We start from the raw sequence: 27,401 nt of genomic DNA, 5'->3' as shown, positions 1-27,401 counted from the left end.
TGAGCAATAATCCTGTAGTTGAACCACTGACTCCACCTGATTGTGCTGAACTAATATTTAGTTCATTCATTCATATCTATATATTGTCCCAATAGGCTTTTTTTTTTTATGGCGGCATTTTATTTGATTTTTTTTTTGAGCCATGGTAAAAATGCTACAGCTTTAATGGTAATGATTATTACACAAACACTGCTGGAATATTAGTCTAATATTGGTTTGTTTTAAAAAATCTTGTCATTATTTATTGATTTTTTTTTTTTGTGCCTGTGTTTCTTTATTGTTTCCCTATATTATATTTGTTTTAGTCACACGCTGCAGTGAATGGAACAGATTCACAGCAGCAAACCACCGAATAAAGCGTTTTCTAAATCCTTTCTAAAGGTCCGACTGTAAGGAGGAGTAAATGGTACATTCATTAGTAATCACTCCTGATTATATGAGGGCTTTTGAAAATAGGTCAGCATTCCTGTATTATCATCTTTACCTGCAGCTGATAGAGGACACTGTCCTTTCTTTCGAAAAATGTTTTGCCAGACCTCCTCGTTCCCTGTGGGAGAAAATTGCCAAGGCTTTGGGTCTAGCTGAAATAATGGCAGGGTGATGCTTTCTTAATCAAAAACGTTCCTTTGTGTTTAAAGTAGAAATAGTTGGCTATGAGGTGATCACTCCGTGGGCAACGATAGATGTTTGTGTAATAGATAAGGCTTTTTATTTATTTTTTTTATTCAGCAATACGAGTTCAAATTATGAGTCTGAGAACAGCAGCTTGAGAACAGCTAAAAACACCTTTAAAAATGTTTAATACTTCATGATGGCTGTTCTACAAAGGTGTAATTTAGGTCTCAGCGAAGTGGCTGCGTTTTTCTAGATCTGTGTAATTCCCTGCAGACGCTCATTAGTCCACAGGTGATCAGGAGTTTGATTTTCACAGATTAAACGAAATCCCCCTCAGAGCAATCTTTAGTGTAAACTCTTTCAGTCTTAGCCCGTGCATTAGTGGGACCTCCTTTCTAAAGTGCGCAGCCAATTTCCCTGAGTATCGCAGCCACTTTTGGCAAGATCAGAACCGATGCTTTATCTAAAGAAAAAAAAAAACACTCCTTCTTTTGGATGGGTAGGGATGCGGTTCAGATAAAGATGTGGAGGGACGGATGGAGTTTGTGTGTGTGTGTGTGTGTGTGTGTGTGTGTGTGTGTGTGTGGTGGTGGTGGGGGAGGCATGTGGAGGGGGACTGACTAGCTGATCTCCAGGCCAGTGAAATGCACAATCAAGGAGATCAAAGTATCAATGTGAGCTTAATTACCACTACTCCCCGCGCCCCCACCCCTCACCCTCACACCATCAGGCCAAATTACACATTGCATGCCGCCCCCCCCCCACACACACACACACACACTTTCTATCTATAAAAATAGTGAGTGAGGATAACAATGCACTCACTGCTGAGGAGCCGTCAGCAGCTCTTCACCCCCCACACACCAGCACACACACTTTTTTTCCCTTCTCCTGGTGTGTCACAAAGGGCCGGCCTATCAGTCAGCCACAGTGGCAGTTTGCAGCTTTCCTCCTGGTAATCTGACAAAAGGAGAGAAAGACACTATCTCCTCTGTGTAGATATCACAATTGTGTGGACACAGAGAGCGCGTCTGACAACTGGCCCGTTTCCTTGTGTCGCACAAGCTTGACACACTCATCCTTTTGTGTGCGGGCGCGCACCCTCATGTGTACGTCAGTGTCGAGGGGAAGCGCTGGACTCCGCACCTCTCCTCGTGATGTCACACTATCCCATTTTGTAATCTGAGACAGAGCCCCGATGATTAATTCAATTAAATCGTATGTCAGGTTTCCAGTTATTGAAAGTGACCTGATCTATGATGATATTCATCACAGTCGTAATGGGCAACTGTTCACATAAAATAACAGAAGAATTAGTGTGCATGTGTAGATTTTCGCATAATTGCCTTAGCATCTTTATCGATCTGCTTCACGGCTCTGATGAATAATTTGAAGCTCCACACTGATTGCGTGTATAGATTTGTGTATGGTTCAGTAAGGCCACAAGATGAGGAACATATTTGCTTGTAAAACATGCATTATAAAGTTGCTAGAGGCCCTCTGACTGCATCATTTACTTTGTATGATTAAAGACACATTTAAAAAGTGTTTACAGTTCTTTTATTGACCATATTGAGAGAGAGCCCGGGCAGTCAGCAACTAATCGATTAAAAGGACACAAGTTTCTTCCTGGACAAAAAATCCTCTTCAAGTATGAATAGTTACAAAAGGGTTAACAGTGGCTTTTGAATATTAAAAAATATATATAGTTTAAATTCTAATTTAATGGCCTGTGTTTTCCCTGTCCTCATTTTCCATCAAAACTTTAAATGGTTTCAAAATATTGTTCTCATTTTTGATTCATCTTCTCTGAAAACTTATGGGTTCTTAAATGTATTCCAGTACAAGTAATTCAGCAATACTTCATCTTAATAAACAACAGGCTTCGGCAACACGATCTGACAGAGCCGGCCTGCTCCCTCATTTTTCAAAGCTTACATTTGGATTTTCTTTTTTTCATTATAAAAATGTTATTTCTACTCTGTAAAGTAAAATTCAATTATTTCAGATGCAGATTTGTTGATAGGATATGAAGCCTGTACTTATGAGCACCAGCGTTCACCACCAGGATTCATTTGTGGGGGGTGGAGGGTCGTGGCAGATGAATCAGGGTCTGGATTAAGATGATTGTCGGCAAACAGCCTGGTGCCCAGGTCACCGAGGGTCAGCTCTTCCTGATGTGTTAATCAGGATTAAAGCCTGCAGGATGGTCCTTACTAGCAAAACACTACCCCTTTGACCCCCCTTTTTTCAGCTCACCCACACACACACACACACACACACACACACACAAACACACACACACACACACAGGGCCGGGCTGTAAAAGCACAAACATTGCCCCGACTTAATCCCCTAATTAAGCAGGCCCCTCCTCACTATTTAACCTCAGAGAGAGCCTCCTGGCCCTTGCACTCAGCAGCCTTTGGTCACCTCCAGCAGTGGAACTCCATTGTTTACTAGTGGATTTACTAAACAGATAAGGAAACCTTGTGAGGCCCTAAAAGGCCCCAGAAGATAAAGTTGAATAGAATAAGAGATGAGTGGGCTTTGAAGAGGGTAGATCACACTCTCTAATCCCGGGATTGAGGGGTCTTCCAGAGTTCAGCATGTTATGTGCATGAATGCAGGGAGGAGGTCTGGCAAATTGGATTGTCTCTGTTTCTGAATGGTCCCTATAGCAGAGGAACTTGTCCAGCTTTGTAGGTTCAAAAGGGCACAGAAGCAAAAAGCAGCATTTCATTAAACCTGTCAGCCGCCGAGCTATAACAGAAAGAGATTAATTGCAATTGTTAGGTAATTGCCAAACTGTTTTTAATGTAATTACTTCCATACTGTTTCATAATTGTCATTTAATATGATGTTTGTTTGCTTTATGGTGTACCTCCAAGAAAATTCTCCATGAAAGCGCAATAACAAATCTGTAATAACAATAACAGCACTGTTTTATGGTATTTAACATCCATAATGGCTCATATCATCGACCGCGCTGCTCTGAGAGGAGCATATGCTCACCGTGATGGCTTGTCTCTTACAGGGAATCCTTCTGAAGCGAAGTGGCAAATCCCTCAACAAGGAGTGGAAAAAGAAATATGTCACACTGTGTGATAATGGCGTCCTCACTTACCACCCCAGTTTACATGTGAGTCCCCCCCCACCTCCACACACAGACTTTTGCTCCTTCCTTTGCTATTTCTTTTCCACTCGGCTTTATGGGTTTGTTACACCACTGTTTGTACTCGAGGGTGCTGCTGGAGGTTTTTAATGCAGGACTTTTGTAACCGCTGAGCACGATTCTCTTGATGCGATTACATTTGCCACCATTGCTGTAGGAAACTGGATTGCAACCACATATGCACACGATGTCAACAGAGACTTATTGCTGTGTGTAACGTAACGGCCATATTAGCAAACCCTGGGACTTTGAGCTTAGTATTAAAAAACGGGGTGTCCTAGTGGTCATCTCTGCCCACCCTGTGGTGCCAATCCACGGTGTCTGCTAATGGAGACATGGCTGTGCTGCTGCGTGCCTGCCGCGCCCAGGCCTCACGCTGGCTTGTATTTATAATGGTTCTCACCGCATGGCAGCAGAGCCTGACCAGCCTCCCACATCCATCTTTGTCAGAGTCCCGCTGGGCTGCTAATACCTCTTAAACACTCGGCTGGCTGGCAGCAGACAGCTGAAGAGCCCAGTGCTCCACTCAGAAATGCCCGTCTCTGCCCTCGGATTCCCTCCATCACTCTCTGATTCTTCCAGCCTTGCGTTCGGCATGTCTAGATCATTCGGCCACATGAAATGAGCGATATTTTCAGCATCTTGTCTCTAATGAGACAACTCAAACTTTGAAAACGGGCCCAGTGGTTAGACATGAACCCTGTGTGTGGTCTTTTTTACTCTGACATTGTGTTAGTGGTTTAATTTACAAGCAGTTATTAGTAGAGCGGTGCCAGGCTAAAGTGATGTATGTAATTGACTGAACAGGCTATCTCTTGATCATTACAGCTATTACAGGTCATCGGGGCAATCTATGAATCTATGAATCTGTTGACTTACAGAGGGAGGTGAAATAAGGCTGACAGTTACATTAGCTCAAGCTCATTTTGAGCAGTGGAGCAGAGAAGGAGTAAGAAAAGGAGGGAAAAAAGGGGGGAAGAGAGAGATTGAGGAAAGGCGCGAGGGAGGGAGGCAGCCTGAGAGTGAAAGAGGGGAACCTTTAATTTCGCAGTCAGCCAAGCCATCCACACAATCACCTTCTGTTAATTCTATCTGCTACATCAATTAAATTGTTTGTAGAAACTAATTGAATGTGGCTTAATCACACATCTTAATAGCTTTGCACGCTTCGATCTGGCTGTTAATTCCAGCAATAAAATGAAATGAGAGCGCTCACTGGGTAATTAGCGAGGAGGCTTGGGAAAGAAATGAGTGCTTTATGACACGGTAATAAAGCAGAGGAGCCGGTGGGGGGACGGCAAAGGCCGAGCTCGCCTCTATCTGGATCTTTTTCTGCTGAGCCCAATGATTTTCACCTTGGCTTCCCACATTTGGGCGGCAGTCGCTTTAAACCAAATCAAATGACCAAATTGAAAGAGAATGAGACAGTTTGCATTCATTAAGCCTACCATCTCGCTATTTGGAGAGACAGCGTGGGCACAGGTGATGTATAATGGCTTTACAATCATTTTCCCACTATCACGCAGCCGTAGTGGAAGGTCTAAGATGGGTTGTGACTAATGGGGATGGAAATTGAATAGTCTTTTAATTTGTTTTTCTTCTATAATTCCTGGGTTCTTGTTGGTCCACAGACTGTAATCAAGTAGGTAAATTGTGGGATATATCTGGAAATACGAGCTTGTGTAGGGTGAAGGCTGCTTGATACAATTGTCATGCTCTTATTTATTACTTCCTGTAGGACTACATGCAGAACGTGCACGGAAAAGAGATAGACCTGCTGAGGACAACAGTTAAGGTGCCTGGGAAGCGACCGCCCAGAGCAGTGGCCACCGTCGCCCCCACTGCTAGTCCCAAAACCAACGGGCTGACCAAGGACCGCAGCACTTTGCAGCTGGGCATAGGAAACACAGGTCAGAATCCCCGCTTCATTATTTGTCCAATGGGCAGAATTTCTGCTCTTTTTTCACATAAACAGTTATGATACAATAGGATTAATAATTTTAGGGTGCTGTGTCACAACATGAATGACGGTATCACCCTCTTCCTCCCTGCTCTGTGTCCACTACACTTACATTACACTGCACTTTTGTACAAAGAGCACAAATGTGAGCAAAGTCTAATTATTTGAGGAGCTCATAGTTTGCTCAGCTTTGCAGATTTCAGATTTAATATTTTATGTTTAAAAACTTTATACAGCTTAGTAATGTTAATGTTAATGTATCAAGAGAGGCACACTTTGCAGTTTTGGTATAGTTAGCTGGCACACCTGATGCATACTGCTCATCTAGATCTAAACCTGCACCGTTCTCTCAGCTTTGGGCTCAAATAAACTAGAGCAAAGTGCAGGACTGCACATGTGAAAACACCCTTAGATAGACTACAAATATGGTGGTGCAAGCTTTTTATAATTTATTTTTAATATGACTTTTTTACATCATTGTGGTTTTGGACAAATCTCAAAAAACATGTTCTAGTCATTAAGTATTTTTATTTTGTTGTTGCCATAGTACAACCATCACTTCATCCTTTGGACTTCGGAGTGTCCAAAATGTAGTCTATTGGGAAATGATTTGTATATTTATATAATCTACTGATCCAGCTTAATCATAAAAGTTGCAATTTTAGCCGTGGTATTGAGGCTAGTGCCACATTTATAATGCTCACTTATGCTGGTAAATTTAAAAGCATGGACACTTTTAAGTTAAGAGAGATCATATATATACATTTCAGGCTCTTAGAAGAAATAAATCATACCTTGAATATGTAATGGTTACTCAATTAGGCTTTTATTACATTACTAATTTTATATTGCCCTCTGTTTGCGATTAATCACAAAAATGGCTCCCAACAGGTTAATTATCTTTCTGTATGTTTCATATATGCAAATTAGCTGCCGTGTAGTATACACACTGATGACTTAATGAGCATCTATGACAAATCTATTACTTCTCTATATTACTGAACAGGGAATCGCAAGTTGTGTTCAAGTAAATGCTGCAACCATGTTTAAGAAACAGTTGTTTATCGTTGTCTTTTAAGTCACTGACCTACTTATTCTCCATCCTCTGTGGTACTGTAGTGGTCACAGAGACAGCAAGCAGTTTGGTCCTGAGCATCGTGCCAGGATTTTTCCACCTTCAGGCTTAAAAATAGAGCTCTTCTCTCAGCAAGCAGTACCACTGGAGGCTGCTGAGAGTCTGGCAGCCGTATAGAGAGGAAGCCCGTGATTGGATTTAGGGGTTAGCATTAAGAGTAATTAATACTAATTAGCAGAGTGATCCCCGGAGGGAGGTGGGGTCCTTCGTCAGCTGTGAAATGGGCACAGTGTTTCCATCATTCAGGCTAAAGCTAACTGGCTGAGAGTGGGTTCAGTGCCAAAGATGGGCCACCAGGGACCGTTAGGACTGTCCGGGCAGGTTACTTTCAAATGTGGCCAAGGTGCTGCCACAGCTGAATGAGTTAATCAGTCACAAGCAGAAAGATCTAGGAGTTTACAGAGCGCAGGACAGGAGATCAAGGTTGTGTCATCCTGCAAAGTGTTGACCTTGAGTGCAGGGTTGAGGAGAGTCGTCTGAGTGGACGAAGGGCGGTGAAAATCGGGCCAGATAAGGTTTTGGGGAGAATAAAACCCACCACCAACTGGGTTGTTTTCTTTCTTGTTGTTAACGCAAAAGTGTTGTTTTCACCTGATAATCATTTCTTGGAAAAGACTCATCAATGATGAATTCCCAACATTTTCAGTTTTCATCTATGTCTGCATCAGGGAACAATGTGAGAGAGATTTGCCTTAATCTCCACTTAGGAAAAGAAAGGTTACAAATCACATCAGGTCTCTCTCCGGGTGGAGGACCCTCTTCTGATTATGCGATCGGGATTTTGATTTCATTAGACATGCAATTGATGAAGGGAACAAAGGGGTAATTTTTCATTCACAGCGTCCAAATCACAAGCCTTGTCTTTGCCTTTGGTAATTCATTCATTCCTTAGATCTAAAGACCTTTATAATCACTGGGAGAAGAGGGATAGCAACCGGGAGAAGGAGGGGCAGAGTGGATGGGGGGAGATAGGAAGATGAAGAGGAGAGGTTGAGAAGACAGAGAGTAAATGTGGGAACGCACGCGCCCGCGAGTTTGCCAAGCGGCCAGGTTTAATTCCTTTGCTGGGTGCTGAGCGGAACCATTTTAAATATGATCCTCCCTGTTAACATGCGTCCTGCCGTGTCACCAGCGACAGATACATTGTATCAAAGTATTAATGGGCCCAGTCACTTTTAATCAATCCTCTGGGAGGGAGAGATGCGCTCACCACAAGGGAGGAAAAGGAGAAAAGTGTTTCGCCCATTCCCTCCCAGCTCTGCGCCATGATTTGTCTCCAGCTTATATAGTGCTACAGAACTAAGAGCCACACACTCCCTAACTAACAGGCCAGTAACAACTTCGGCAAGTTGAAATATTTCCCAATCTCTTCAGTCTGAATCCCTCAACCCTGTTGGGTAAGCGAAAACCATCTCCCATATTCCAAATGTGCTTAGCTTAATTATCTAAAAGTGAATGTTGTTTCTCTAAAGTTGCTTTATTGCAACACGGAAGTGCTGCTGGGGATCCCTCTGAGATCCACTGAGAGAGTTAATTGTTCGTATCGAGATCTGTTTTGTCAATAGAAATAGACGTCATCAGATGGAATCTGAAAAGGAGCTGAAATGGAGAAGAAAGCATCCGTAAAAATGTCTATTTCCAAAGATAATACAGGCTGTACTTTCATGAAGGGCTAAAATCAATATTTTAATGTTAATTTGTTGCGTACAGTTTATGAAATCATTGTATAAAATGCATAAGTCTGAATGCAAATGCTGGAGTGACTTGTGATTGGACTAGGAGCCGCAGTATGAGAGGCGAAGGGGGACGTCTGGGCGTTGGTCATGATGATGATGGTGGTGGTGGATTACACAGCCGCAGATGATATGTTGCTCGGCCCACATTAGCATGAATGCTTCATTATCTCACTACTTGTACATAATGGGAACAACTCCACGGAGGGGTCAGGCCTCGTCACGGCTCATCAGCCCACTGACGGCCCGGCCTAAAGAGAAATGAGAAGCAAGGCAGAGCTGCTCCCCGCTAATCCATCGCCTGTACTTAACACCCGAGCCTTGGATCGCCTGCAGTAGAAACTATATGGCTTTTGTTATCTCTTTTTACACATGACAATAAAGTCCACAGTGGGTTTTTTTCTGTGAAGAGTTTAAGCAGGAAATGAACAAAAGTTAAATGTTTAGCGTGCTTTCTTTATAAGAGAATCAGTGTCAGAATGTGTTGAAGAAAAGTAGCAATTTGTTTTGTTTTTTGGTGATATTTTTTTAATAAGTAGATGCAGTGGTAAAAGAATTATAGTCTAACAGATAACAATATTCCAGTATAATAAAGCCCCATTACAAATTAAATTATAATGTAATAATATAAGTAGATCATTATGATACATAGCACAGTATTTTTCTTATTATTGTAGCTTTTTAAACAATTTTTAATGACTGTGCAGAAGGGTGGTTTAATCTATAGATATGCTATTATTCTAAGCTTAATGAGGAAAGCTGTCAAACAAATAGAGCTGGGCAAAAAATGTAACATCCCAGTAGTCTAATATTTAGAACTAAGCAGTCTTTGTTCATCTGGGTTTGCTTATTTTACTGTTTATATTTCATGTAATGTCAACATAAATGGCTGCAATGGTTTTTCATAGAGACTTAAACAGAGACTGGATAGAATGAGGCCTCAAACTGGGGTTTTGGTTCATCCACAATTCAAAATAAATCCAGTTATATTGTCAATAATCATTAATTACTAATATTTTGTATTGTCTATGACACTAAAATCTGTGTGAGAGATTTCCAATTGAGTATTAATCCCTTGAATCTCAGTTTGAATCATAATGTTTCGTCATTGTCAGTCCACCGTAGTGCCACTGTTAAATCTATAAAATGTAAAGGAGTCGGGCCTGGCTGGAGCTTTGAGTACAGTGTTCTTTTAATGCCACAAGCTGATTATTTCTCCACTGTAATTACATTATCCTCCCCTTTATGCAGGAGTGGTCTCTGGGGACTAATGGATACAGCCATGTATAATTCATTAATCATTAGCATCCAATTTGACAATTAGACATGATTGTTGAATTTTAAATATCAATCGAAGTTGCCTTGGAGTTATCTAATCCTTCCCCCCCCCCCCTCTCCTCTCTATTTTAAGGTATCACAGAGTGAAACTTTGCACTCTGTGCATTAAAACACATTTTGAATAGTGGAAAAATGGATTTTCTGTTACGAATGCCTCTAACTTTAAACAGTAACACTAACGTTGGCTCTGGGAAATAACATGCAGTGGTGCACTGTTGTCCAAAATCACATAATAATAAAAAAACACTTACCAAGAGCAAATGTATAGAAGTCAGAGCTTTTAAAAAAAAACAACTATATAATTTATGCGGCACGTTTTTGGAAAACAAAGTTTCACATTTTCTTTTCAATTCTCCTACTCCAAGGCTCTCCCCCTCCCCTCCTCCCCCCCTCCTCCTCCTCCGCTCTGATTTCAGCATGCTAATTTAGTCGGTGCTCCTCAGCATGATTCCCTCGCTCTCTCTCCCATTCTTGCTGCGATTCTGCTCCCTCCCCTCTGGGACCTGAAGATTAATATTCCTGGGCCCAACAAGATAATTACTGATACTAATTAGACATGATTATGTGAATTTGATACACTTATTACTCTAGATAATGAGTAGGACATATTATCCTAACAAGCACCCGTGCCGCTTAGTTTACTTTACACACGAGCCACACACTATATTTTCTGTTATTGTCACCTCAATCAGAAACTGATATTCTCTTGTAATTATTAAATAAAGGGCCTTGATGTGTGTTACCTGTAAGATGAGGAAGCTTTGTCAAGAAAATCAGAAAATTGTGTTGATTTCCATAACAAAACCTCTGATGTTTTAACCTTCTAAGTGCCAGTGTGATATCTATTGGCCTTATTAAACTGAATTGTTTTTACAATGTCATGCAGCATGTGTGTGTGTGTGTGTGTGTTTTTATGGCAAAAACGCTGTGAAAAGGATCTTGTTTTTAGACGCCCACGCTACTTTTAAGTAGCACTTACTTTCCGTTACTTTTATTTATTATTTATTTTTTAGAACATATTTTCATGTCACATGAGAGATTCCCATTCATCACATTAACTGTCGGAGCTGTATTTTCCACCTCCGACAGTTAATCTGATTTCGCTCACATGACTGGAAGCATATCGATGAGTTTTTCGGAGTAGTTAGGACGTGTTGTAGGAGCTACTCACGAGCAGGAGGGAAGGACCCCACATGGTTCAGCCTAGCCCATGAATTAGTAAAGAGAGCCAGGCGTCCGTGGCTTGCCTGATTGGAAGTTAGGGGGAGAACGCCTGCTGACGCCAGTGGAGATCGATGTGGCAGTCAGAGGGATGAGGCGAGATAATTAGCGTTCAGAGTGTATCTTGTTAATTAAGGGCTAATTAGAGGCAGAGGCGGAGGGAGAAGGGTTTTGTGTGTGTGTGTGTGTGTGTGTGTGTGTGCGTGTGTGTGCGTGTGTGTGCGTGGGGGGTTGGTTGACAGAGATATGTGCACAAATAGGGTGGCAGCAGTGTTGCAGTGCAGTAGAAACTACCTAAAACTGTTAACTCAATTACATCATTATCCTCTGAGCTTGAAGAAAACAATCCTGCAAGTAAAGAATTCAAACAGCTGTGCGCAAAATAAGAAACGAGCATTAATTTTTAATTTTTTTTTTTATTTTCCAGGCGCTTCTCACTCCAACAGCAGCACATCCCTCCAAACGGGCGGGTCGGCGTTTGGCGGCAGTAAAGATGGCATGCACCAGCGCTCCTTCTCTGTGTCCAGCGCCGACCAGTGGAATGAAGCCATCAACACCAGTACAAGCAGCGGAGCCCGTAAGCCCTCCACCTACGCTTTCTACACCCTCACTCGCCTCCCGAGTTCTTATAATTCGCATATAATTCATTATTGCCACAAAGAACAGAATGTATTAAAATAAACTTAAGGGGACCTGATCCTGAGTTGTGGAGTGATGGAGCTGCCATTTGCCGAGCTTCTTCGGCAGGTGAAACAAGCCTCATTTTCATAATTAGCTGATTAGAGCTGTGATCGCTGTGACCTTTTTGGCTGCTGCTCTTTGATAGAAGCAGCATGTTCACAGGAGAGGAACGGTGAAGGTTAACTTTCCGCCATCGATGCATCTCCACTTGCTGCCTCCTTGTCACATTTCGCCCTGTCACTGTACTTGAGTGAAGTAAGAAAATATATTCACCATGTCTGCTGCCCCCCCCAAATCCCATCCTGTCTTTACCTTCCATCTTACTCTCTGCCCCCCCCCCCCTCCTCCTTCTGTTTTCCTCTCTTTTTCTTCCGAAGAGGAAAATGAATGCTTTTCGGGGGTACCATTCATCACCAGTTATTTCCCTCTCTTTGTGGTTGGCAGTAAAAAAGCACTTAAATGCACATCAACAGAATAACAGTCATTTCCATGCATGTTTGCACTCTGGTAGTTCTCATTAGCACGGCGGCGGCTCCCCCCCTCCCCATGGGCTCCCAGGGGCCCCGGCAGTTTAAAGAGCGCACTTTACGAGCGCTGCTGGAGTCCAACTGCACGGCCCTCGTGGTTCCGCAGACAAGCCTGTCTCTCATTTGGAGCTGCCAAACGATCAATTCTGCCTGGACGCAGGCACTTCCATCACCCCCTACCCCTGTCTCCCATCAGCAGCATGCCCAAAGCAGAATTACTTAGATTCGTGGGGTCCTCAAATAAATGAGCATGAGTGTGTGTGTGTGTGTTCGTGTGTTTGCATGTGTGTGTGTGTGTGTGTGTGTGTATATATATTCTGTATGTGTTCTTGCAGAATTTTTGTGAGTGGCTGTTTGTATGTGATTTTGTTTTCCACAGAGCGTGTTTGCATTATAATGTGTGTGTGTGTGCGTCTGTGGGGATGTTTGTGAATGCGGGTTGGGCGACCGAACTGCAGAGAACAAATAGGACTTCCTAAACATTGTGCTATTGGAAATAAGGAGGCTAGAATTTCCTATTTTCATGTTTGGTAAACTGTAAAGCCTTTAATATTAACATAGCTCATTAACCAGCATCCAGTCTTCAACTAAATCAGATACAATTTGCTCCATTATTTTATTTTCTTCAATTATTTTCATGCTACTTTTAAGGTAACCACAAATGAGCTTGAATGAGGCAAATGAGCTGAAAATAATAGTAGAAGCGATGTGTCAAATGATAGATTATGTTAGAGGAAGAGAAGTGTCTCTGTAATCAGTGCATAGTCAGTGCAGACAGTTAAAGGCTTACGCTGAACGCAGCATCAGAAACTTTGCTGAATATCTTGCCGTTAATGTCTCCTTACAGTTTAAGGACGTGAATTAAAGTAGCGGAGCAGATCTGCAATGTAAAGTGATGCCGGGCTGTCACAACACAAACTTGATTGAAACGCAACCTTCTTATCTTCCTTCCTAATGTGTCTTCAATAATCAATAGAGGGTGTTCCGCAGTAACGGCTGCTCATGTTTTGCCATGTGAATTGACTCCAACCATGCCCAATCACTCCATTATCCTTGGTGAAGGTTGCAGGTTAACATAAAATGTGATTCTGAGATGCAAAAACAGCAGATTGATGATTCACTGGAGAATGAATGCATCTTAGCCAGGTAACCATTTCCATATTATTTAAAGAATGTCCTCATTTGTAAACCTATTGAACGAAGGCAGAAGCAGAGGTAGTAGCATCTCTTGAATATTGAGCGCAGATTTTTGATTAAATCCCGGCCCAATTTTTCTATTGCTTGCATTCATAAAGACACCCATTCTTAATGCATCGGATGCTTGTTTAGATCCTGGTCTCCTTCACGCACCTCAATCTTTGAGGCTGAATTAAAAGCAAGAGGCTCAAACAGTCATTTGATAGGCTGGCTGATGACAGTAACTTAAGTCTTTGTCAATGCGTGAGTGAAAGTCAAAGTCAAAAGACTTCTGCATTTCAGTGTCACCAATGCCTTGAGCCAGGTCTTAAAACAGGGGAAATTGATTAAGTAAAACTTTACATCATGCAAAGGTTATCTTTTCATGTTTTCTGATATATTTTTGGTTGATAATAATATTTCTAGTTATATTTTATCACATTTTATTTACGTTAAATGTATAAAATTGTTTTGTCAGAAATAAGCGATGCTTACGTGGAACAAAGAGTTGATTAATTAAGAAGTATTTGTCAGGTTAACCTGTAATAATTGAAATAATTGTTAATTGCAGAAGGGCTTGTGAGCCGTGTCAGTTTTCATGCCAATATGAAAATATAAATTTTTTGACAATGCTGTGCTGATTATCAAAACCTTAGTCCATGCAAAGTTTGCGTCGCTTCCCTTTTTTTAATCCCTTGTGCTCCAATTTATTTTTGCACCGTTGCTAATTTATTTATATAAGAGTGTTTTGTTTTTTTTTTCCTCTTCTGAGTTTGCACATCAGCACACAGGTACTTAATGCACAGATAGCCTTTTCCTGTGGCACTGTGTTTTACACCTTGGCCTCCCAATGCGAGGGTGATGGCATGTGGGGCGTTTGATTTCTACGCCAGGCCGTAATGAAGTTTGACATTTAGTTTGGAGAGAGCAGCAGAGCGCGATCAGGCCTTGATTAGTACGCTCTAATTGAGGATAATAAGGGGGAGGCGGTGATTGTTTCTAATTTTTGCCATTAATTGCAGCCGTTGGCTTTGATTGAGGACAGGCAGGGCTGCCATGTCAAGGGGCCTGGCGGAATCATAGTGCTCCTTACCCGGAGCCTCTTGAATAACAATGAAATGACTCCCCCCCCCCCCCAATTCTCTTCACCCTCTCCCCCCTGCTGCTCACTCTCTCACCATTTTTCATTCTTATTCATTTTGAGCGTAGCGTTGGTAAAGATGTTAGCAGCGCCCTCTGTCTCACCCATGGCCTCCGTTCTGGAGCTGTCATCTCAGTGCTGGGAGTGCAATACACTGTAATCACAGGTTAGCCTCGTACCTACTCTGCTGCCCAGGTGATCTTGGCTGAGTGGGTAAAGAGACTTCTGGTCCCCAGCGTGCTTCATTACCCAGCTTGGTCCTGATGGCCCTCATGCACGCTAACAGCCAGCTAATAATGCCACGGTGAATTCCTCGCTTGCAGTTTGCTTTCAACTTCATAATTGTCAACTTAACAAATTTTAATTAACCTGCCATGCATCATTTAGATCTGAGAACCACTCAGGGGCTTTATATAAAACTATTATATCTCACACGCTTTGCTATTGTTGCTTAGTGATGTGTGCTGTAGTTTTAAATGTCCTGCTCCTACACCTGAATATCACAAACTTCTTAAAGCCCAGTGGATGCAAACAAAGGGGTGTGTATACCTTTTTACATATATATATGTTTCAGGTGCAGAGCGAGCTGGGCTGGGGTCATTTTCCACAACATTAAGGGCAGAAATTGATAATTAGAGGTGTTTATGACACGGTTGGGCCCCCCTGAGGGGCAGCCCTCCCCTTTAACCTCAAGCGACATTAAACAAATGCTGGCTGTCACTTTGGAGGCAGGTTGAAGCTCGAGTCTTCCACCCGCCATACGGAGCTGTGCTGGCGGGACAGACGCTGGTATGGAGAGGGAGGAGGAAACAGAGGGTGGGGGGTGGGGGGCACATCGGAGGACCCCTGTGCCCCCAGCTGTCTGAGCCAGCTAATGACTCGTCTCAGGGGGGCTGTTGTAAGAGAGCAGGGAAATTGAAACAGACGCCTCGACTAGGAGCTGCTACATGTGTGGCTGCGCGCTGCCATTCAGAACACCAGAGAGCCTAATATATGGGCTCCAGCTCATGCACTAATGTTATGTTTATTAATGTGATGGCATATAATCAATACATTGCTATTTATGCTGAAATATTAAGATTACCTTTAAAGACACTTCTCCTGTTTTCAAACAACTTAGAGATCGTTTTAATGAATTTGTTAATTTTTCCCAGTAATGACTTTACGGTTTGTATACATTAACTCTCATCAAGAATAATTTGGAGGGCAGGCATAATGATGTTCGTCTCAGGTGTCGTTTCCTATATTTTGCCCACACTCGAGCAGTGTATCCCCGATCCTCTGAGCTCCCCCCACCCCGCTCAGGCATCTTCAGTCCCCCGCTGAGCCCATCTTACTCCTCCAAGACAGCCCCATCTCCCCAAAGGTAATGACCGAATTAGGCCTAATGTTGTACACTGGCTAATGGCACAGTGCCGCACATTATAGCATGTGCAACTGGCAACGACAACAGCAATAATCCCTGAGCCCCTTGTCCTCCTGCACTCCACCCCTGGGGCTGGGACGGTGCACAGGGAAATGAATGGAGTTTGCCACACTACAATGAGCTTTTGATGGGAGACAATGGAGGAGGCTGCCAGCACCACACAGGGTGGTAAGATGAGAGCAATATGGGGCCCATCTACTGGCCCTCCCTCCCCGCTTCCCCCAGGCCCCTGGCCCCCGCTCCCAGATTCATAATGGCATCCGGAGGGGGAAAGAAGGGAAAGTGATGTCAAATGTCAGGAAATCAGAAAGATGGCAAGCTGACATCCCCCTCCTATCGTCCCATCCCTCCTATCCCTTTGCCCAACGGTAGCACAGGTTAATATCACATTTATAAAATCACTTACAAGAAACAAAGCCGACTCTTAGCCCCCTGTCACTCTCAGACAGTCATATAAAGAGCTTTGCCGCAGGCCAACTTAGGTAACCATTTGTTCAGTGATAGCCCCATACCTGTCCTTCAGACCATCTAAAGCTGGAGTTGTTACACAGTTACTTTTAGAGCACTCATAGCCATTTTGAACTCCTCCTACTGTAGATGCAATACTGGATTGTGACAAGTCTACATTTACTTTTCATGATACTTTCAATATTGTAAACACTCAGTTGTCATTTCACAGGAATTAACATGGTGGAAACATACTTTTTCACCCTTTTTAGGACATGTGATAAAATTATTATTATTTTTTTAGCTTCAATTTCTGTTTTTGTAACTCATTGCGTTAACGCTTGCTGTGCCACTAACGTAAGAGTTTTGAGACATGTGTATATCTGCAAAATATTAAGTCTACATTGTCCACACAAAGTCACCTTGATGATATTGATCTACAGGGGAAAATTCAAATTAAGTCATTTATAGATACATATGAAGTCATTTTAAATTTTTTAACCCAGCATTCCCTTTTTCATCCATATTCTGCATCTCTTTTTCTAAATGTATCACGCATCATCATAGCAAAAGACAGAAAATCCTGCATGACCTTGTTTTTCTTCACCGTCTCCGTCAAATTTTTCCTTCAGTAGTCGTGAAGTCATTACTCTGTGTATTCGTTGCCTGCAGAAGCTCCAGAAGAAAATCACAATGTCAATTTTTTTCCCAACATGTCAAATCTAAAACAAAGTTCATCCTCACAGTTCTTGAATAAATCATGATGTTTTTTTTCTATTGTTTGGAAATATTATCTTGACTAGAATTGATTCTGTCTAAAAAAACAGAAGCTTATTGTACACATTTCTATGAGTGATCCACCAATGGGACAGCTGCATTTAATCAGGTTTAAAACGAGCTAAAATTAATAAACATACCTGTCATACTTTATTTGTTTGGTGAGGTTTGATGCCAGTTAGTAGTCAGAACTACAATCATCAAGCTGATGATCATATAGTAAAAATTAAACTTAAAGATAAGGCTGAAAATCCAGAGTGTGTCTTTCTTTCGCTGTTCAAAAACAGTAACTGTTTCCCCTTTTATGCTTTTTTCCCACAGCTAACGGGACGAGTGATCCGACCGGTTCGAGTGTGGGCAGTGCAACGAGTCCTAAACTTGAGCCACCTCCCTCGCCACACGCAAACCGCAAGAAACACAGACGGAAAAAGAGCACAGGCATCACAAAGCCAGATGGCTTATCCGCAGGCAATGAAGGTATGAAAAGTTACAATGCTACATTAGCTAGATGATAAAAGTTGCAGAATGAACAAAACTATATAAATCTTTCAAGTGCTGCACAGGGGACTGACTGGCAAAATACTCACCTACTATTATAGAGACTCAGTTTCATTTTGTGGAGCAAACACACAAAAAAATTGCGATTGTACATGTACAGTTTGTGTTTCTATGTTTAACACATAGCACCAAATTTACCAGATATGCCATCTAATTCTTTCTCCTTCAGAGTTTTGGTTATTGGTTGCTCTGCACACACACAGATACATAAAGTTGCACAGATCTAAACAGTAGCCCTAACTGGTAGGCATGTATGTATACAGACAAAAACTATAGAAACTTCTTTGCATCCTTTTACTGTTTTTATTAACATATGTGCTATTCAGTGATCAGATTTAAAATGACTCCTTATAGTCGTCATGGAATAAGTGCATGTAATCTTCTTTATTTTGGCTGAATGTGGCCTATGATACACATAAAGGTGTGTAGTTTTGTATCTCCCTGTGGCCCCCTGCACAGTTCACCCTCAAAGCCTCCATTTATTTTACTGTTGCGTGAATAGCGAATGTGGCCCTCCTCAGCAGGGGAGTGGCAGTCGACTCTCCACCCAATTAATAATGATTCTTCAGTCCAATGATGAATGGACTAGTCTAATTGGATGGCATTGTGAAAACACTGTGGCGCATTTCAGAGGCCATAAAACTGATGTCACCAGAACGGGATGATCAATCAACAAGATTGATACGCTGGATAACAACAACAATGGCATTGACGCCTCCTAAATGGGGCTTAGCATTTATAATCATTATACTTTTTTATCATGGTCTCTGACAGCTTCTCTTTAAAGTCTGAATGGGTCTGCTGACCACATTGTTATATAGAGGGAACATCATCAGCATCACATAGATAAGTGGTATGAGATAAGTGGTGCCCTTTTTATTGCTGGGGTAGTGTGTGGTGACATCAGCTTCTGTAGGGGTAGTCTGGCAATCTTAAAATATTCGGGGTTAGCCTTCAGAACAGACATCGCTGTTTCCAAAATAGTTGGGACGTTGTATCGAATTGATTTGCAGTCATTTGAAGATTTGTTAAATTCAGAATAGAAATGTTGAAATTGAGACATTTTGCTGTTTTTTGAAATAATATATTTTCATTTTAATTTGATTTTGTAATACATTTATATATTATTTTTTTATAATGGTCACTATATTTTCAGTGTGTCTGCCGCGCTGTCTTAACACGTGGCATTGTCTTGTTGCCTGGATGGCAGCCATTCTGCTCTAAAACCTGTATTTATCATTAAGCATTATGGTGCCTTCACAGATATATAAGTTATCAGTGCTATCACTGAGGTTAGCTTTATTATATCGATAATGCCACATCCACGATTTGCTAAATAAATTACAAACTGTGTACCATGGTGATGAAATCCCACCTTCCTTGCATTATAGTTGCTCTTAGTTTATTGAACTATATGCCCACGAAGTCTTTCCGTCTCGTCTCTTGGAGATGTATATTCAATAACGTTCCCAATTAACCTAATTATCTGCGAGCACATTGTCTTCCATGACGCATGCCCCAATTTTTTTGAACCATGTACTTGGGATCAAATTCAAAATGATTATATACTTTTCAAAAGCAGTAAAAATGTAGCAGTTTCAACAGACTATTTTCAGCCTTAAAGTGATTTCCAAAGCAGTGCATTCTGTTTTTATTTACATTCTAAGCAGCGATCCAGCTTCCAAGAAATGGGATGAGCTGCTGTGTATCTAATCAAGCATCCTTTTTTTTTCCAAGGCACCCGTTACTTCAGTTTTATTTGACATTACTTAGATCTTAATGTATATCTCCTGACAGAATTACACAGTCAAATTAAAGTCTTCACTTAGCGATGGCTGGTATTATCGAACCCCTTTATATCTCGGCAATAAGTGTACCACACGGTGCAAGGTTTACTTCAGAGACCGAAGTATAAGAGTAATCAGACAGGAGGAGGCAGATTCTCAATGTTTCTCACATCATCAAACATGCACATTGTTTTCTGTCTCTCTCATTGTTCTCTGCAAGCTTTTCTATTAGCATCAGCTTGTCTGTTCTGCTGAATGCTCTGGAATACAGACGTATCGCTTAAATATTGGATTCACCCAAGTCTGGGATGTGAGTTGTGTCTCCTGTTAAAAGAACAGGAAAGAGAGAGAGGAGAGATGAGGTGGGATCCTTGAATAAATTGCTATCAGTTTATCTCATTTACGGGGCAAATCAGAAGCATGCAATGCAGGCTGAAATTGAATTTTAGTAGTTGTGAAGCATCATAAATCAAAACAGCGTGAGCGTCTTAAGGTGAGAAATCATTTTGGTCAACATGGGACGTGTGGGATGTACATGGGAGCCTGGAGAGACAGTCGCTGCAACATAATTTCCAAATAAGGCACTACAGTAGTTAGCGAGGCTTCTCCAAATCACTGCTAAAGTGGAGAGAAATTTAGACTTATGTTAAAACTAAGTTCATTAGTATGAAGATTACAGGCTAAACACTCGGCAGATGGGCTCATACTTTGAAATGGGTTTGAGTCATCCGTTGTACTCTCTTGTAATTGAGCTTTTATTGTGCTTCAAAATGATTTTATTTCAAATTAATGCAAGGCCATGTTTCCACAATCAATTTGAAGCCATATTTGGATAAAGTCAAAATTCTCTGTTACGTCTAATGCGCTGCACTTGCACCAAGAATAGGCACAAGGGACACAGGCCTAATATCCTATGCACTGTCAGAGCTGTGCGGTGTAATGAACTTCTCATGTGCTTAAAGAATGATGCAGGATGCATGGCGAGACAACTGACAGCCCCGTAATGTGTTTCCCAGCAGCCGCCCGGCGACGAGCTCTCTCGATGTGTCGCTCGCCATAAACCCACTGGAAAATCGATGGCCGATAAAGAGTTGTGTTCAGGGGGAGCCCCCTCTGATTAATGCAGACTGTCAGGGAGCATCATTAATGTATTTCTCTTTTAAAGAAAGTGTATCAAATGCTCATTGTTTTGGGGAGTTTAGCTTGCCCAATGTGAGCTGGGGTGGGGGGTGTCGGGACGGAGGTAAACTGTGACGAGACCTTCCTTGCTGATGCTTCCAGTTTTATAGGTGAAGATATTTATTCTTGCTAAAGTGGCAGAAATTAAAAGAAAATAAGAATGTGTTTGATGTGCAGACGGTAACGAGATCTGCAGACGTCCAGTCAAATAAAGGCCGTCAAACTGCACGTCCATTTTTGAAGACTTGGGGAACTTGCTTCAGACACTAGAACATTTTTATTATTTAAAACTTATATAAGTCAAATTTAAGACGTATAGTATCTGCTATTAGATTTAGAAAAGATTACGGTATGAGATCATCAACTAACGTGCCATTTTGACAACTTTTTTGTTCTATAGGTAGGAGTTTAACGTTTAATTTGAGTCATTGTTTTTGTCATTTTTGAGACTTCAGTGCATCTACTTACCCATAAAACACAGAGAAAAAACACAAACCGTAACAGATCAAAAACTCGGGCGATGAAGTCAAAGGAGTGTCTGAATGTAGCTCTTGCAAGAGTGATTAAAGGTTAGTTGCAGCGTCAAAATCAAACACTTCCACGAAAGCAATGCATATTATAAATATAATTTTAGATTTGATGTGACTTACACTCCTAATATTTATGAGTAAATGCTTAGCTGCCTGATTAGAAATCGTAGTAATAGATGCAATTTGAATGTGAATTTGTGTTTTATTGTCTATCAAAGTAACTGTCAGTAACAAAAAGACGTAAAAATTCCAGAAAAAATGAATATGATGACATTCTAGGTGTAAATGTAATGTAATATAAATCTGCATCTAAACATCAACAAATAGGAGACCCTCAGTATAACCTACTGAATCTAAAATTATTAAAGCACTCACACATGATAATAGTTAAAAACCATTCATAACATTTCACATTAATATGACATATTAAGTCATAATATATGATAAGAAGACATAAATGCAAGATAACATCTTCCTTTTTTTCTCAGTTGGAGGCATTCAGAATAAAGCGTTTGTTTGTGACAGAGCAGAATTGGATTCAGTGTACTCTGTTTCACAAATTAATTTTTGAATTAAAAAAAGTGCAGAAACGGGATAATCACTTTAAATCTTTGAGTAGTTTCATTTAAAATTTGAGCTGATTGAGTTTAAAGTGGTTGAAAGCACTCGATGTAATTTTATCAGCAGTTAAAGGAGAATCGGGGAAATTATTTCTGTGTTTGTAAAAGTGTGGACTCTCAGAATCATAATGGTAACCGCCCTTGTTAAATTACTGGAAAGGTTAAATTGAATCAGTTTGAAGATCGTGGCCAGAATGCTGATGCTGATGGGAACTTCACTTTGGTTGAAAACTGTAGATCATCTTACATTTAAAAACCATTTAAACTAAATTTGATGTTGTCAGTCTGCCACAGTCGACCCAGTGGAATCATTTTACTTTATATTTGAACATGAAGAACTCAAACTGACTTAAATAAGCAAACCCTGAAAACTAAATGGGCTTTAATACCAATGTAGCACGTTTCAGATCATCTTTACTGTGGCTAAGGAAGAGGTATAAATGGACTGAAGAAGCTTACCACTGGATGCGGATTAGGAGTGTGATAAGTGTAATAATCTGGAATTAATGACATATTTACCTGCTAGCAACTGGACAAAGAAACAAAACCAATTTGCAGTGATGTTAAATGAGAACGCCTAGCATACAGTGCACCAACCCAACTAGTAACACAATATATTTAAGTGCCTGCTGCAAAATGTTTAACTGCTTTTATAACATTTATAATATTCATTCATCAAAACTTTTTTGGACTATGTTCCCTAACCCAGGCCAGTCGATAGTAAGCTAAAGTTTTGCTTATATTGAGAGTCCAGCTGTAATCCAGTATTCTGTTGTCCTGCACCTTAGTAAAGTAAGGGTTAATATCCTCTGGAGTCCAGCTGGGGATTAGGAAATGGAGGTTTAACTGCCTGTGCTAATGGTGGGTGTTTATCTCAATACTTTGTTTTGTCACTCCCTGACTCGCTCTCATTTCCGAAAGCTGTCCCTGGAGCCTCCACTCTTGTAATGGCTTAGCTTTCTGAGCGCCACAGTACAGAGGGAAAGGAATAACAAGATTCTCATTTGGGCTCTATACACACTGCCCACAGATACATGTATAATTGGCCCTGTTTTCATTCTGCTCTGTTGTTAAATGCACTAGCTATTAGGGTAGTGGTATTGGTGCTGATTTCATGTGTTTGTTTATTGTTGGAAGGTGTGCTCCTCGTTTGTTTGAGCACGAGTGTGTGCGTGTAAAAGTGTGCAGAATTGTGTGTGTCAGATAGATAAAGAGTGTGCTCTATCTCTCTCTTCCTCTCTGCTTTTTTCTTTCGGAGTTTGGTCGTGGTTCCCCTGGGGCCCCTGTCGCAGTAATGGCCTGCTCCTGATTGCTCTGATACAGGTTAGGAATATTGGCTTTAATGATGTGTAAAATGAGCAAGCAGTGCCTGTGACATTTACAGATGGCACCGCCTTGGCCTGTTCTTCCCAACTGCTCGTTAATTCACGGGAACGGCAAGCACTTCTTTAAGTGACTGCCTGATGCATGCATACGACACAAAACAGCACATCCTACACACCAAAACAATAGCTCACCTTATGTACCTCTGCACCTTGTCATTTCAGTGAAGCGCTCACGCAAATAGATGAAATAAAGAGTCCTCAAGGTGAAGAGCTGTTTGCTAAGTCATCTCAAAGGGTTTGTGACACCGGTCTCCAGAGGTCTTTGAAGGGCTTAGACAGATAGATCCAGGGTTGCAGACTGCGTTTTAGACAGCACAGCTGGGCTCAGCACCAAACCCCCTGAGGTGCTAATCTGGTCCACAGGTTCTCGATGGTACATCTGCTGCACATGCACAGCTATAGAGGAAGCACCATCCTCGAGTCACTGTCTTGTCTGTGAGGTTTCAATTTGATTTTTGCACATCAAGTAAATATTTTTAATGGCAGCCAGTCAACAATAAAGGAAGTACTCAATAACATCGGTACAATAACACAAAGGAGACAGCTATCCGCTAAATGCACTTAAAGCATTAAGTAATTATATGTGTGAATAGTGGATTCAGGTCTAGAAACTCCTGCGTACAAAGTGTAGAAGACAGTATACTAAAATAAATAATAAAGCAAACAAAATATATATATCTTAACATAACACAGAGCTCCACTTAGAATTTGTAGTAGATCACTATCCAAAAATTTAATGTTTAACATAGAGAGCAGGACTCGAAGCCCTGCTGAAAACAGGCAAAGCACAAACATATTAAAACATGAAAAAGAAACTGTTATATTAAAGTTTCTGTTATATAGAAATATAAAACTGTAAAGAAGGGAACAGAGAGGAAGGAGAGAGAAATGGAGGGGCGAATAGACTTCCATATGACTCTCAGTGCAACTACATAATGAATATTTCCCTCCACCATTGTGAAATCGTTGGACAGAGTAACGCCTGAATTATGCTCCTGCGCTGAATCTATGCAGAGCCTATGACGCAGCCTGCGCTAGTGGCCGACTCCATTGGCAGCATTTATATCTGTGCGCGTTGCAGTTACACGTTACGAGACACATGTCACGTCACAGCAAAGCACACTTTTTATATGAGTGACAGAAACACAATTTTCTGACTGAAACCCTAAATTTGTCTTATTCTACACTTGTATTCCCAAGATGTAATGTTGATTAAATGATCATATGCTGCAGTGACTCTAGATGTGGTTATTATTATTTAGCAATTCTAGTGTCAGATTGAAGAGGTGTGTCTTTAAAAGTATAACGCAACGAGCCGTACTGGTTGCTTTTCTACAATTTAAAATTAGAACGTAGCAAGTTGAAGCTTGGGCGGGAACTGACAATAACTGTTGTATCCCTAATTAATTTGTCTCTGTGAGGAATAATGCATGTCTGACAGTTTGGTATTGAACAGTTTGGTACATAAAGCGACTGGCATCAGTGTAACTTGGTCATTTCAGGCTGAATGTGAGAAGCAGTGTACTTCTGAGAAAACTGGCATCATGTGCTTTCCATCATTAAATGTGATTAATAACCTTGTAGCAGTGGTATGGAAAAGCTGCAGCCTTCCTCTAATGTTTTTGGAAGAATATTTACTGGACTACATTACTGCGGTAGTCGAGCCTGCCACAGATGAATGCCTGAACACGTTTTTCAGGATCATAACAAGTCAGAAAAACAGCCGTCTCTCTAAGATGAACGATGGTTGCTCACAGTCTGTCTTATAACTTCACTTGTTCACATTAACATATAACTTAAATATGAAATCAAAAAGGGGGAGGGGGGGTACAGTATTTTCCTTTGTAATTACATTGTAATTACACAATGTAACTACTTAAGCAGAGGTACTTAAAAAATCTGAACTCATGTAAGTCCAGTGTAGTTAATATGTAAAAAAACAACAACTATTTGCCATCTATTTTTGTATCTTGAAGAAACGTTTTGCTAATTAAAGTGCTTTTGTGTTGCTGCAAGGTGCCATCAAGTTGCGAATGAACCTGTGACTGAACAGTTTTATGATGCATTTAATGTCGGACGAAGATGTGTATCTTTATCTGTTCCTTCCTCTTTAGCTTTATGGCCATCACACTATAATTTCTTTTTTATTATGCCATGCTAATTGAGGGAAATCATAGTTTGGTCATTCCTCACAGTTTGTGCCTCCATTGGCTTTAGATTGTGTTCTTCCTCGTCCGCCCACTCGCAGAGCTGTGGTAATTTACTTCTAATTGGCAAGAACTTGTTGACCTTAGGCTCCCAGATTGATATGGTCAGGAGGTTAATGCTTATGTTAATGTGAGAAGGTGATGGTTCCTCTGTTAGCTGTGTGCTAACCGCAACAATTGAGTAATAACAGAAACGCTAATGGTGCTTGTACAAGCTCATCATTGCAGGTGCCTGCGAGATAGCAGCGATACCTTTGACACTCGGTTCACGCTCAGATTTACTGAAACACTCTGACCTCGGCTCACGTGGAGCTGAATTGCTGCACTGTGTAGTGGAGCTGCACGTAATGACCGTACCTGGGTCACACATAAAGATTCCTGCTGCATACAATCGTGTGCTACCTCCGTGGTTACACCATGTTTCACGTGTGTGCATTACTATGCATGGAGAATTGGATTTGTTTTGCCTTGTATACTCATCAGTTTAAGAAACCAGCCATCCGTCGCTTTTTTAATCTCCATAATGAAAGTGTTTTAATGCCTCCAATTTATTGCCTGGGCAGCCAACAGAATAATTAGCTTTGTTCAGGTTTTTAAAAAGATGAAAACACAAGTACAACAACATTTGAGTCTGAAAATCACAAATTATAATCAAATGCATTAGTTATTGTACCTGAAGGTATATTTGACAAGAAAAATGGATTTCTACTGTGGGTATTGCAATTATTCTTTTTTCTAAATGTAATTTTCTTTTGTTTTATTTCACCTATTTGCTTCTTTATCTTTAATGGTAGGCTTCTATCTTTTTTAAAAATATTGTAATCCCATCAGTGTTTTCTTATGTCACACCAACATAAAGACTTTTTCTACTATAAGTCTAAATAAAGAGGCTTCCAAGTCTTTATTGATTCTCTGTGACCTGAAGTCGATTCCACAAACTAAATCAGATAATTGAAGTCGGCGTCGAGCTAATTGGATTATTGCTTTCCCCCTGAAGAGATGGCCCTCCGCCGCGGCACAGGGATCGCTACATTAGTGGTGTCCATCAGACATCTGTCATTTAACAGCACAGGCTCGTGTCTCACAGCAAGGAGGGTGAATTGATTATGAATGGGGGAAAAAGTAGTAATTTCTTTGATTAGATGATTTGCCTGACAATCTTATCGCCATGTGATAGCCGTCATTTTATAACTCATACAGAAGCCGTCTATTGTTAAGCATCTCCTTGTGTTCAGATTTCGGAATGGATTGCAGTAAAAGCATCAATGCATCTGTGCAATTAAAAAACTTTTAAACTTATTTAATGGTAAATTATGTCAACACGTTTGGCAGTAAACAGCAGCACAGATAGCTTATCAGTAGAACTATTTCCATTGGAAAAAAGCTACATAGGAGGAGAAGAAGAAAAAACCCTTCCTCTTGTGTCTATTTGCCTCCAGTCCTCCAAGCATGGTTTATGCAAATGAGATGACTATTTGCATAGACATAATTAGGTAATTACAAATCATTTGGCTATGAGCTCAAGCATGTGCAGAGACCAGAGACGTTACACGGGTACAGTACAGAGTTAATGAATTGCTGCTGAACAGCAGAATCATTACAGCATGTGTTGGAACATATGTTGTGTCAGACCTCTTCTTTGCAAACGACAGGTGACATTTTCATAAATCTTAGTTAAACACAGTGAATGGATGGAAAAATGGATTCAAAGCAGCTTGGTTTAAAAATGTATCTGTGTGTTATGACGAGGAGGAAAAATTGGGGGATAAAGGATTAAATTTTT

At 41.0% G+C, this 27,401-nt stretch overlaps 1 protein-coding gene across 3 annotated transcripts in view; it reads left to right on the top strand.

The window, feature by feature from the left end:
• The window catches only part of agap3 (ArfGAP with GTPase domain, ankyrin repeat and PH domain 3), a 121,998-nt gene that overhangs the window by 76,892 nt on the left and 17,705 nt on the right, over nucleotides 1-27,401 (top strand). For all 3 annotated transcript variants that reach the window (XM_040020231.1, XM_040020240.1, XM_040020224.1), the window contains 4 exons: nucleotides 3,653-3,757; nucleotides 5,529-5,700; nucleotides 11,605-11,754; nucleotides 17,674-17,829. In XM_040020231.1, the coding sequence (XP_039876165.1) occupies nucleotides 3,653-3,757; nucleotides 5,529-5,700; nucleotides 11,605-11,754; nucleotides 17,674-17,829 (583 nt within the window). The remainder of the gene's footprint in view (nucleotides 1-3,652; nucleotides 3,758-5,528; nucleotides 5,701-11,604; nucleotides 11,755-17,673; nucleotides 17,830-27,401) is intronic.

This window comes from Simochromis diagramma, unplaced genomic scaffold, assembly GCF_900408965.1.
Source record: "Simochromis diagramma unplaced genomic scaffold, fSimDia1.1 OVJJ01000205.1, whole genome shotgun sequence".
Taxonomy (NCBI): Eukaryota; Metazoa; Chordata; class Actinopteri; order Cichliformes; family Cichlidae; genus Simochromis; species Simochromis diagramma.
The sequence above is the reverse complement of the archived record's forward strand: the minus strand, read 5'-3'. Positions and strand labels throughout refer to the sequence as shown.